General features: G+C 33.7%; 2 protein-coding genes across 2 annotated transcripts; one reads left to right on the plus strand and one right to left on the minus strand.

Moving 5' to 3' along the window:
• Positions 1-267: 267 nt before the first annotated feature.
• Positions 268-1,053, minus strand: LOC113498756. The gene is made up of 2 exons (XM_026878900.1): positions 829-1,053; positions 268-544 (listed from the first exon to the last, which is right to left on the minus strand). The coding sequence occupies exons 1-2, from the start codon at positions 938-940 to the stop codon at positions 378-380; spliced, it is 279 nt and encodes a 92-aa protein (XP_026734701.1). The 5' UTR covers positions 941-1,053; the 3' UTR covers positions 268-377.
• Positions 1,054-1,192: 139 nt separating this feature from the next.
• LOC113498755 lies at positions 1,193-10,742 on the plus strand. The gene is made up of 6 exons (XM_026878899.1): positions 1,193-1,594; positions 2,739-2,871; positions 3,327-3,456; positions 4,355-4,449; positions 5,848-6,084; positions 6,475-10,742. Exons 1-6 carry the CDS (start codon positions 1,527-1,529, stop codon positions 6,568-6,570), a joined length of 759 nt encoding a protein of 252 aa, XP_026734700.1. The 5' UTR covers positions 1,193-1,526; the 3' UTR covers positions 6,571-10,742.
• The last annotated feature ends 1,747 nt before the right edge of the window (positions 10,743-12,489 follow it).

Consider the following 12,489-nt stretch of genomic DNA (forward strand, 5'->3'; position numbering starts at 1 on the left):
AAACGAAAGAAGCTTGTTTCGTGACTAAATTGTGCTGGTGTGAAGTCTTGGCCGCACTGTCGTAGGGTTATAGTACTTGCAAAATTATGGCTATCCCAAGCAATCAGGACTGGAGGTGTTTAACCAAAGTGATACTCATTCACTCCCGGAAACAACGGGTTTCCATATAGTACGAAGAGTAGCTGCTTCAGAGCCATATGCCTGGCAAAGTACCACATAACACCTTACAGATAAAAGCTTGGTCTTACAGAAAAATAAACCAACATGAAACGGTTTCCAAAAACACACATTTTTATTACATTTTTGCGTTACCAAACAAAAACGGCCTGAGTTTTACAAGTACGAAGACAGTTTACCCACTTATTATATAAAGCTGTTTATTTAGGCGTCTCTTGTACTGCATTTTCCTCTCGGACTTCCTTCTTAGTCACGTCACCAGAGCAGTCAGTCTTGGTTGGCGAGTAGATGTACTTGTAGAAGCAATCAGTACAGAAAACATGCCCGTAGTAGAACTTCGAATGGACTGGAGGCATGCGGCAGATACCTGGAAGATGATGAGAGTAAATATAGGTTTTATCGAGGCTTGGGGCTTCTTAAATATTCCCACATACTTCAGAGCACTTGGGTGAACCATACAAAACCTAAGTTTAGGATAAAAAAAGTATTCGTCCATTTGTCTGTCTGTGCATACACATAGGATATAATAAATATAATTTGCAAATAAGTGTCCCAAAAAGGGTAATGTTAATCGCCACTATCAGATCACGGGTTCTGTCCGACAAGCAACGACTACATACGGTATTATATGGCTTGGGGTTAACTACTTACAACATATTCCGCAATTCGTTCGGCCGGTGTAAGAAATTTTCTCAGTTTTCTCCTCTTTTTCATTTCTCGAGTTTTGCAAAATTTCAGGATGGGCAAACTCTTCCATTTTCATTAAATTTAAGTACCAAAATTAATCAATTATGAATACAGAAAATTTTGAAAAATTCTTGAATGTTTTGATTTGTTATTCAAACTACATATTGACGGTGAACGTCAAATTCATCAACTTTTATTTTATTTCCCTGGACGGCCTGTAAAATTCCAAACAATCTTACTTTACAAATGACTCATGTTTATTGTTACTATCTTCGTAAACGGAACTAACAAGTAAAACCCGATCAAATATGAAATCATTGAAATATTTAAATTTTGATCTTACGTTCTCTTTCTAACACACGGGTACGCCGTATGCAGTAGCGCCAAACAGTTTAACAGTAATTTTTACATAATTTAGCCGGATAGCATTCGAAATTGACAACGGAAAGTAGCAACAAACTTGTACAAACAATTTACAGGCGTGGCTTTTTGATAAAAACAAGGATTCATGAATTAAATACTAAACGAAACATGTTTAATGTGATCTGTACGCCATAATAGCAAGCCGGTAGTGTTATGTATTGCGTGGTAACTGTTGGAAAGGTGTCTGAATACGTAAACATTTAGGGCGTCAACTGCCGTAAATTTAACACGAATTAAATATGTACGGAAGAAAAACGCCGTCAACTTATCGATCTACACCTTCCGTGTATTCTCATTACACTGGAAAGTAAGTATATCATCAAATTAAAATAATTTCTTATTAGAAGTTGTGTACTTTGCTTGCAACCAGCAAAAGTTGGTCAAGCATAATCTATCACTAGTATTTGATGTTAAAACCTCTTTTATAAAGTATATTGCGTGAAATAAAAGTAAAACTATTATCGTTCAGAATTTAAACGTTCATTTTAATTTAAGTTCATCTTAATACTGCCTGTATTCATAACAAGCTGTATATAACGATTATTAAGCTGTATAAGTCATTGCTTAATGCAGTTATACCCTTATTAATTATAGCTGTTGCCTGCGACTTCGTCCCCGTGGGTAAAAGATATAAGTTATGATTTATACCTGCCCTGCTTTGTTCACATTTTCCATTGTATCTTCGCTCCTATTAGTCGCAGCATGATGGTTTATAGCCTAAAGCCTTCCTCGAAGAATGGTCTATTCAACACAAAAATAATTTTTCAATTTGGACGAGTAGTTCCTGAGATTAGCGCATTCAAACAAACAAACTCTTCAGCTTTATATATTAGTATAGATTAAATTAGTTCCACAGTTATATCATAAAACAAACTAATAACTGTTATCATGTTAGACAGTGAAAGATTAATAATTGCTTTGAAATGTTAAACAAAATTCTGCTTCTACATGATCTTAATGTCTATTCATCTCTACTATATCCCTTGGAGTCATAGACACAGTATGGAACTAATTAGAAACTTAAAACTTGATTGGTTAGCCTAGTGCTTTAGTCAACCACAAAAACCTTCTGTTTGCTATGTGCAACTATTCAATCCCTGCAAAAGACAACTATTTGTGTGTTTGTCTTTATGCATGTGACTTGAATGGTTTTCAAGCCCTTGTGACACAATGATATAATTCCTTACTTCAGAAGACATTATTTAAAAAGAAAACTGAAAATGTATATATTAAGAGTCACGGAGCTTTCACTTGAATTGTCTTGGTACTGACTACACTTGAAAATTCAAACTACTTTTGTCCTAATCCCAATTCTAAATTATTTTACCCACTCAGGAACAATCAGGAACCTGGTAAAACTCATATTTTATGACACTTTTATGATATTATCAGTATCAAAGGCATTCCAAAAAAGGCCCAATACATTATAAACCACCCAATACTACTTTCAGATCATCAACAAACCTTCGATCCTCAAAATCAGTGAGGTCACTAAGATTGCCGTGGTACCAGAAGCCGATACTCCATGATGCATACTTCCTGGACTTGCAGAGGGGGTCCTTACTCACCGGATTCTTCACTCTGGTATGTTTTCTTATCAATATTTCTCATAATATTTATTACAATTATAATTTTAGTAAATATTAGTAACTTTACTTTACTGTCCTTTAATATTTACATGCTCTGATTATGGTAAAATGTAGATAACGGCTAATCTGTTAAATGTGAACGACTATCATGTACCCTTATCAATAAATAAATCAACCAAATATAAATCTGTTTAGAACTTTGTTTTTTTACAATAAATGTTGATTTCGAAGTTTTGGTTTCTTCACATCATTAGAGTAAAGTAAAAATAAGATTAAAAGCACTTCAAATCATGAAATGTATGGTAGTAAGGCTAGTAACATTACTTCACAGGTAAGTCACGTCACACAAGAATAAAAATTAAGTATCTAATTGTAACTTTATCGAGGGGACTTATCAGATGATGTATTCAAATTCACGTAACCAACATAACTTACTTTCCTCTTTTTCAGTTCCTAGCCCTCTTCACTTTCGGCGAGAGTATCTTCGACTTATACTGCTTGTATATGGCAACACCAGGCTTCACTCACACCGGATATTACGTCATAAGCTACCAGTTCGTCTATGTTGGGAGTCCACCAGGTATGAACAATTTTATAATCAATATAACTCTAAATATCCCACTGCTAGGCAAAGGCAGTGAATTCTTGTGTTGTGGGGGTTTTACAAACATTCAACATGCACAAGACATTCAGACACAGGACAAGCATTCGTGGATCACAAAATTGATTATCCTACGCGGCCTTTTTTCGGACGGGAAGTCATCATGTTTTTTCGGAGGGGAAGTCTTTGGGTGAGCGGAAGACAGTGTCAGACTTTGACTAAAACCCACGCAGGTTCCTTCCTTTGCCCTTCGTATACCGGGGCCACGGTAACCCTTTGGACAATCCACCTGCCCCGGGAGGATACTTAAAGGCCTACATTTTCTGTCTAGACTTTATATATAAACTAGCTGTTGCCCGCGACTTCGTCCCCGTGGGTAGAAGATATAAGTTATGATTTATACCTGCCCTATTTTTTCACATTTTCCATTGTATCTTCGCTCCTATTAGTCGCAGCTTGATGGTTTATAGCCTAAAGCCTTCCTCGATTAATGGTCTATTCAACACAAAAATATTTTTTTTAATTTGGACCAGTAGTTCCTGAGATTAGCGCGTTCAAACAAACAAACAAACAAACTCTTCAGCTTTATATATTAGTATAGATTAGCTTTTCGCCCGCGGCTTCGCCCACGTCGAGGTCGGTTATATCACGTTTCCAAGAGAACTCTTCAAAAGTCCGGGATAAAAACTATCCTATGTTCTTTCTCAAGATCAACTCTATCTCTGTACCAAATTTCATTAAAATCAGTTCAGTGGTTTAGACGTGAAAGCGTAACAGACAGACAGAGAGACGGATAGACAGAGTTACTTTCACATTTATAATATTAGTAAGGATAGTAAGGATGAGAATATTAAAAATGTATTATGTTTTGTTACAGTACGCAATGTGTTGATCATATTCGCGCTATTTTCGTGGCTGGGGTCAGTAGTGGTGCTAGTCACCAGTATAATACTGATTAATGCACTCAGAAAGGTAAATATTATTATTTTTTTTTTTTTTTTTTATATAAATAACTTATTTCTAATCCTAAAGTATTGAATGTATTCAATATAAAATTTGCACTTTATTTTTACTATTTAGATGCACTCTGCAGATTTTATATACTTACACATTTTTTGTATTAAACATAAATACTATACATATTTCATTTGTTTGGGTATTTAAAAAGGTATTCAATCTTTTTGTTAGTGATAGTCAAAACACAGTTGAAAAATAAAGTGGGCTATATATATGCTGTTAATGAAAACCAAGGTTTTATTAAATTATATTGAATATTTGTACTGGTTTATCAACTTTTTTTGCTTTACAATAGACAACTAAAAGGTTTATAATTAATATTTGCTGTAATCATATTTTCCTTTTACTTGCTGTTTTTGCATAAACATAATATTTGTTAAAATTATATTGTATACATTTACTTTTAAAAAGAGTAACTTATGGAGTTTCTTGCCGGTTCTTCTCCATAAGAGTGACACTTTGGAACCGCGCAACTAGAGCCATCACCTTAACGTTTTGAAAGTGCCTGGAAAATGGCCTACTTGAAATAAAAACTTTTGATTGATTTTGACTTAAAATATAAGCACATTATACTTGTAATCATGTATTATTTAATGAACATTTCCACTTCATGGTTCATTCGTTCTAACTCACTCATTCGTTCACTCATGCTGGCATCCTGTAGTTAGTAATGCAGGCTAAAAACAAGGTATTTATAGTTGTGTTAACATACTTCATTTAATATTTTTATTTATTCTTTAACAAGTTCAAATTCATGCTCAAGTTTTTAATTAAAATTTTCACAAAACATTATGCACAGTTATGTTGATTAAAATGCAATATCTGGATGATGGCAATATGGCGATTTTTCAATAATTAACATGTAAATCTATCTATTATGCCTGTGTGTGCATATTGGCCATTATAAGTCTTAGATCGTACATCTATTTTTCATCTCCCTAAATGTTATGGGTAGTCCACCCCTAACATTGATCCTAGAAAAAATAAATAGGTAATACAATGTTTTCTAGGTCAGCTTAGAAAATAAATAAAGATTACCATTTCTGTGTAACAAAACCTGGGCCCCGATTGAGCTATTAAAATGGCCGATGAATGAATGGCAATTGGATTCAATTTGAAACTATTCCTAATCCTTTAAGCATTTTGCCAACAGAATCATTAGATTGTATTCAGTGAGTTACATCCTATTCTGAATTTCCAATTATTTTGTTGGAAAAATGCTTAAAATAGTGGCAATTCAATCCAATTTCCATTCATTCATCGGCCGTTGTAAATAGTAGAATTAGGGCCCAAGTGAACTGGTAAACCTTGAATAAAAATATAAATACTAATCTAATAAATGTTATCTTCCAGGAGTACGAGAAACGCATTGTCCCATGGCTGTATTCCTTCGGTGTCTTCATAATATTCCGTCTCATAGCGTTCATCTTCGCGTCCATAGTCAACGACATGATATTCGCGTACAATGTCTTCATGTGTCTATTCTGGATAGTCTTCTGTGTGGTCGGAGTCTATGGCTGGGTCCTGGTCTATAGCTTGTATCTGGAACTAGCTGATTTGACGAAATTAGAAGATTTGGCGCATTTGAGGGTGAGTTATTTTTCTTCATAATTCAGTATTTCATATTAATTGAAGAAAAGTGAACTTGCATCTATCGGGATCGCCTGACTAAGTTTCGGACCTAACTGGAATCATTAATCATGATCTGACGCTGTGGCGGGGCGATCTTGTTAAATACGCGAGAAAACTGTTCTTACCCAATTTGAAGATGTTCTAAATCAAAGTCAAAAATACTATTCTTGAATAGTCATTACATGAGAGCCGGAATCCCAAAATTTACCAACATAAACCTTAAAACACACACCATATAAAAAGTCTAAATCTTGACAACTGAAAAGAAATCATATAACCAAGTCTCTAAGAATCATATTAATTTGACAACATAATCTTAATACATTTTCCTATCTTCACTTACCACAGATGGGTACAATGGCGTCTCTCAACGCGTCGCTGGCCGGCTCTCGCCCCACGACCCCTCACAGCACAGTCTCCACGATGCCAGCTTCACAAATATGATATGCGGCTCCCGGGACAAATGCCACCACTAATCCCGTAGTCCCTTTAAGGTCCCTATCTCCATTGGATATAACCCCTTTTAATCCCACAGCCTCCTTTAATCCCACCCCTATGAACCCCGAACCGGATGAAACTACACCCCTATCTTTGGAGACCAGCTTGGAGACACCTGTCTGAGGTATGTTAACCTCTCATTTGTAAAGCAAACAGAATTTTATACTTTTATATGAACTAAAGTAGGTTTGTGCATCAGAAATCTTAATAAACTAGGAATTTACTTGAACAGCATTGTCATGGTTTGAGTACCTTGTATGCATGGCTATCTTGTTCTAACATACTGTGTTAGAAAAGGAAAGCAATATAAGTGCTTGGAATGATAAAATAAATTTTTCCATTGTAAAAATCTTTTTCTATTGAAAAACTTACGAAAATGCTAAATCACGTTACAAATTGTATTAGTTCAAAATTCAAACCTCAGACAGGAATCCAACCCGCTGCTTCTGGCTATTCGCGCAGCTTTAACAACTAAACTGTGGGTGTTTGTGGTACCTTCAGCAACTTACTTTGGGTTCAGAACAATGTATGTGATGTTGTCCGCATTTATTTATTAAAACTTCTTTGGCCAAGAATTTGTGCAATGCATCATGACCTGTCGAAGATTTGAAATTTTGACATTGTATTAAATGGCAAACACTATACGATTCGTAGCGTGTTATAATAATAACAACTACTTTAGTTCAATATTTAGTACTGTTCTCATTCTCTTCTCAAATAGAGAAAGGACAATATACAATTGTCTAAAAACTCCAAATATAAGTATGTTACAAATAAACTATGAAGATATTGTTTTAAAATAAGCCCTTATTTGTTATAGAATTTCCGTCCTTATGTTGTTGAGTTGACAACATTAATATTATTGTTTAAGAAAATATGGTCTTTTTAACTTGTCTTATCTGTGGATATCTTGTCTATGGTTTGACTATCAGAGATGGAATTGCAAAATGTTATCTGGTTTATGTGAAAGTAAGAGAGTCCGAGTGTTGTGGCGTTTAATAGCTTTCTAGCCTTCCAAGGGAAGCGTAATGTCTAGCAGCGGTAATTATAGTTTTGTCATAGCACTTTATCTGATGGCCAAATCCATAGATAAATTGAATATTAAAAAGGGTCAATAATAGACAAGGGTGTTAAAATTCAGAGTAATTTTAGCAAAAAAAATAAGTTAACACTATTTTGATTCTCTATTTCATAATTTAAAATAAGACAGCTAAAAACTAGGTTAAATATATACTATATGTACTATAACAGAATATTTTTGAATTGTTAATTAGACAAGTTGAAAAGACCTTTAGAATCTCATATTATTGTATAGTATATAGTATATTATAATATTGTTTATATAAATTTATTACCGCATTTTAATATTAATAAGAATAAAGGCTGATTTAGACGATGTGACATTTATTACTCGAGTTGCGATACATTGGCAGTGATGGTATATCTCTTTTATACCAGATGTGATAGAGGAGCTCGCGGCTAAGCTACAACTTTACAAGTTGATCGATCACAGGTTAAGCTACGCTTGAAACGGCCGGTCCGTAGATGGTTGACTTATATCATAACGAGTTTTACCGTGTTTTGGAAGGTGCATTGTGGATCCTAGCTGTAATTTTCACATCTTTGACAGTTGTTACGTATTGTCTGAAGCTAGAAACTCTGAGAACCAATCTAACTCAGGGGAATCGCGTTGCCCAGGTAACTGGGTTGAGGAGGTCAGATAGGCAGTCGCTTCTTGTAAAACACTGGTACTTTGATGAATCCGGTTAGACTGGAAGGCGACCACAACATCGTTGAAAAAGCCAGGCTGTTGATGATTCCATAGCTGATAGCTACGCAATGTATAACAACTCACAGATTTCCATCGTCCAAATAAGCTTAAGTTACAATTTATAATGTTTATGACTTAATATTTTATGTAAAACAATGTTTTTATTGTATAACGCAGAATTTTTTATACTCTTTGTATAAGAGGCATCTAAGTACCAGATCGATCGAATTGTAATGCATGTGAAAGAAACCTCTAGGAAGGTTTGTGGAGGTAGATGCGCGGGGACTACCATTACCTCGAGTTTAAAAAGCCTAATATTAAAATATACAGACATAGCTCCACCCTAATTTACACCCATTCCTAACACCAATCTACAGGGCCCCAATTCTGGTATTTACAACGGCCGATGAATAAATGGCAATGGGATTAAATTTCAAATTATTCCTGTTCTCTTAAGCATTTTGACAGTACTATAATTGGAAGTTATTTTTTTTGTCCTTGGGTGCACCGGGATCGGGGATGTACTGAATGTCCAATTATTGTGTAGCAAAATGCTTAAGAGAATACGAAAATTTTTATTTTAAGCGAATTTTCCATAATTCATCGGCCGTTGTAAATACCAGAATTGGGGCCCTGTACTTGGCTGATGACCGGGTGGCTGTGACCGCAACCTTCTTTGAGGACTGGATCGAAGGCTGAAAGAATAAATTGATGCAATTTTTAAAGAGTTTGATTATGTGGGTTCGATTCCCTTATCCAGGTTATTATGTGGTTCGCAAAAGAAAAACTGTCCCGGGTAAGAATTGTATTTTTAAAATTGGTAATCTCATAAGATATTTTACTAACTTAATGTAAGTTGACGATTTAACGAAATTTATAATTAAGTGAATAGAAATTTGATGATTTATCTAAAATAATGTTAATAATGACATTATGTGTGAAAATATTGTAATAGTTTCATAGATATTGATGTAATAACTGTCGTGTGTCGAAAGATATTTTGGAAGTAGCATAAGACATTCTTAATTGTCCGTATACATGTCCAATTATACACCTTAAAGTGACATAGACAAAATGAGACTTAATGGCGACTTAAAATTGATTTCCCTTTGACTTCTAAAATATGGGTTTGTTTATACTCTGTCCGAGCAAAGTTGATAGTTTTGGCAGGTTGTCAAGTTATCCACGAAGCGACGGGCAGTCTGCTACTGAATTCGATTGAAAATGAGATCAAATCGTTTCAAAGTGTAATATTATTGTCGATTGCTTTTATGAATTCAAATAGTTTTATATTTAATAATTACGAATATAAAAATGTCGCCTTCAGCTGTCAGGTTGTCCTTGTCATTCTCAGGTGGAAAGTTGAGACAAACATAGTGGTTTCTTAGGTTTACGCGAATGTTAGACATTGAAATGAAACTACTTACAGTAGTTTCATTTCAATTGAGACAAACAGACATTTTAGAACGCCACTTAGAGTATCATTCCTGCAGACAACTTAATTTCTCGAATATATCAACAATTTATATAATTAAGTTAAATATTCCCATAAACCTGATTATATCTCAAGTATTTTTTTACTTCTGTATTTCAACTTCGACAGTCAAATAACTGACCATGATATATGTATTTGTAAGATAATATAGTTTCTAACGATGTCTATGAGTAGTAGATATTCTATAATTATGTTTAAAAATAATCCCATATGACTGCCGTTATGCCATATAACAAGTATTAAATCAATGTTTGTGCCTTTATAGTGCCTTGAGAATATGCACAAAATAAAATCGCTTTTTTAACTAGGTTTTTTAATAAAAATAAGGAAAGTAACAGATTAATTATTTGGAATTAAATTGATATCAGATCATTCCAGAAACCTTTATGACCTACAGATATACGGTTTAAGACATTTAAGATGTTTGTCATTCTAGTTTTAATTAAATTGTACCGGCATATCATATACCTATACATGTATAAAAAAAAAAAAGCCGATTTGTATATTTAATCAAAACATATCTAAAACACATGCCTCTTCTGTTACATTTTAAGACTGTGCCAATCATCCCTTGAAGGTAAGACTTGCAATTGTGGAAGAAAGATACGCTCGTATACGCTTATATAACTCTATTTCACTCCCACAAATACCAGTCTTACTAAACAAGCGGTGGTTAGACAAAGTTACATCGCTTTGAAAATAAAACTAAAGATTTTTTGTTGAGTGACTTTAACTCAGTCCAATACATTTAAGTGATTTGTCAGCTGTACCGATCATGGCCCCAATTCTGCTATTTAAAATGGCCGATGAATGAATGAAAATTGGCTTAAAATGACATTTTTTTTCTTGTTTTTCTGCAAAATAATTGGAAATTTTGTACGGAACGGTACACCCAAGGTCAACACAATTAACTTCCAATTAATGTATTGGCAAAATGCTTAAGAGAATAGGAATAATTTCAAATTTAATCCAATTGCCATTCATTCATCGGCCTTTGTAAAATAGCAGAATCGGGGCCCTGAAATGTAACTTCACTGGCCCTGGTCGTTCATTCAGTAAATATTGTACTATTTTGATACTTTACAACTGAAATATGTATTTTGAGTAGTTTTCTATGGTTTAACGTATTACCTACGCAATGTACTGAATGTATATAGTTTTATAATAAGCTCCGTCCAGTTTACACTGTATTTTAAGTGTGGAATCAATAAAGAATTACATAACTTATATTTATTTTTATTTTTTTAAGAAATTCCTTTTACTTTTTCTATAGTTCTCCGTGTAAATATATCTCCCAGTGCTGGCTGGAGGCCTCGTATATAGACAAGGATTGAGATTGGTGATCTGTTTCTTTTAGAAATGTAAAACACCTTCTTTATATCCTATATTTTCCACGCAACGCCATCTAGTGTCAAACTAAGCAAAGCTCTTATTATGAGTACAAGACGATTAATGAACATACTTAAATATTTCCAAATACATACATAATATAGATAAATTGCACCCAGACTTGTTCTAGGCTTGGAATCGACCCACCCTCCGGCATGGTAGTCGGAGCCATTAACTACTAGACCAACAGGCCGGTACCTAAGGTATTTTATGAGTATAAAATCCATATTAAAGGGTACGTACCTCTACGAGCCTATATGAGATAATTCAAATCGCTGCCTCAAGTTTAAAGGGCACTTAAATAACAGTTGCAAAAAGGTTAAAATTTGTAAAAATAAAACAATTAAAATACATGAACATTATTTTAATACAATATATTACATAAATATATATTCCTTCAGAAATATAGTTTTTACAAGTACAGTAAGGACACGTTTTTTTATCAAGAATATATAGATACAATAAAAACTTAGTCGATTTTCCATTTAGTTAAATAATCGACTAACACTTAGAAATAGACAAGGACATACAATTTTTACAATAAAAAATTCTACTCTAATGAAATGAAAAAATAAAATACATGTTATTGTGATTATTTCCCGATTTCAAAAGACTATTTACCTAACTAATGTGTTATTAACAGACTAAACACAGCGCTTGACGTGAGGTTTGACAGGTTATACAGATTATAAAAAGGCTTTGAACAATCAAACCGTTTGACACATACAAAACTTCAGTTTAACCAAAAACCATGTCCATATTGAATCAAACGATTTGAAAGTCAAAGACCTTAACTTTCAAAGAAATCTTTCAAAACCGGGAATGTAAAATTATGATTGTACATATTTGCGATCAACTAGAAATAATTTAACAACATATAATCATAATATCTAGTTTATCACATGTCTGTATTAACTAATATATTTATTAAAATGCTATGCCATGAAACTTAGCATGGATATAAAACATCATATTTCCGAAAACACCGGTCATTTATTTGGATAGGATACATTAAAACATACTGAATAACTTATTGCAGTCCATTTTTCACACGTTTTTATACACTCAATTTTATTGTTTGTTTGTCGTTCCGGTTGTATTTTTGCTAGGAAACGTACTCAATTTTGAGTTATTTCCCGATAAGCTAGCAGTCTGAAATTTTCAGTGTCAATCATTTTTTATGTGTCTTATACGACCAGTTTTTCAGAAA

Source organism: Trichoplusia ni, chromosome 11 (assembly GCF_003590095.1).
Source record: "Trichoplusia ni isolate ovarian cell line Hi5 chromosome 11, tn1, whole genome shotgun sequence".
Taxonomy (NCBI): Eukaryota; Metazoa; Arthropoda; class Insecta; order Lepidoptera; family Noctuidae; genus Trichoplusia; species Trichoplusia ni.

What these genes read in the sequence shown, in the direction of transcription:
- LOC113498756 (XM_026878900.1), bottom strand. Translation starts at nt 940, where the DNA reads ATGAAAATGGAAGAGTTTGCCCATCCTGAAATTTTGCAAAACTCGAGA. An exon ending in AACGAATTGCGGAATATGTT is followed by an intron (nt 545 to 828) that starts GTAAGTAGTTAA and finishes ATCATCTTCCAG; the next exon opens with GTATCTGCCGCATGCCTCCA.
- LOC113498755 (XM_026878899.1), top strand. Translation starts at nt 1,527, where the DNA reads ATGTACGGAAGAAAAACGCCGTCAACTTATCGATCTACACCTTCCGTG. An exon ending in TATTCTCATTACACTGGAAA is followed by an intron (nt 1,595 to 2,738) that starts GTAAGTATATCA and finishes TACTACTTTCAG; the next exon opens with ATCATCAACAAACCTTCGAT. An exon ending in TGATTAATGCACTCAGAAAG is followed by an intron (nt 4,450 to 5,847) that starts GTAAATATTATT and finishes GTTATCTTCCAG; the next exon opens with GAGTACGAGAAACGCATTGT.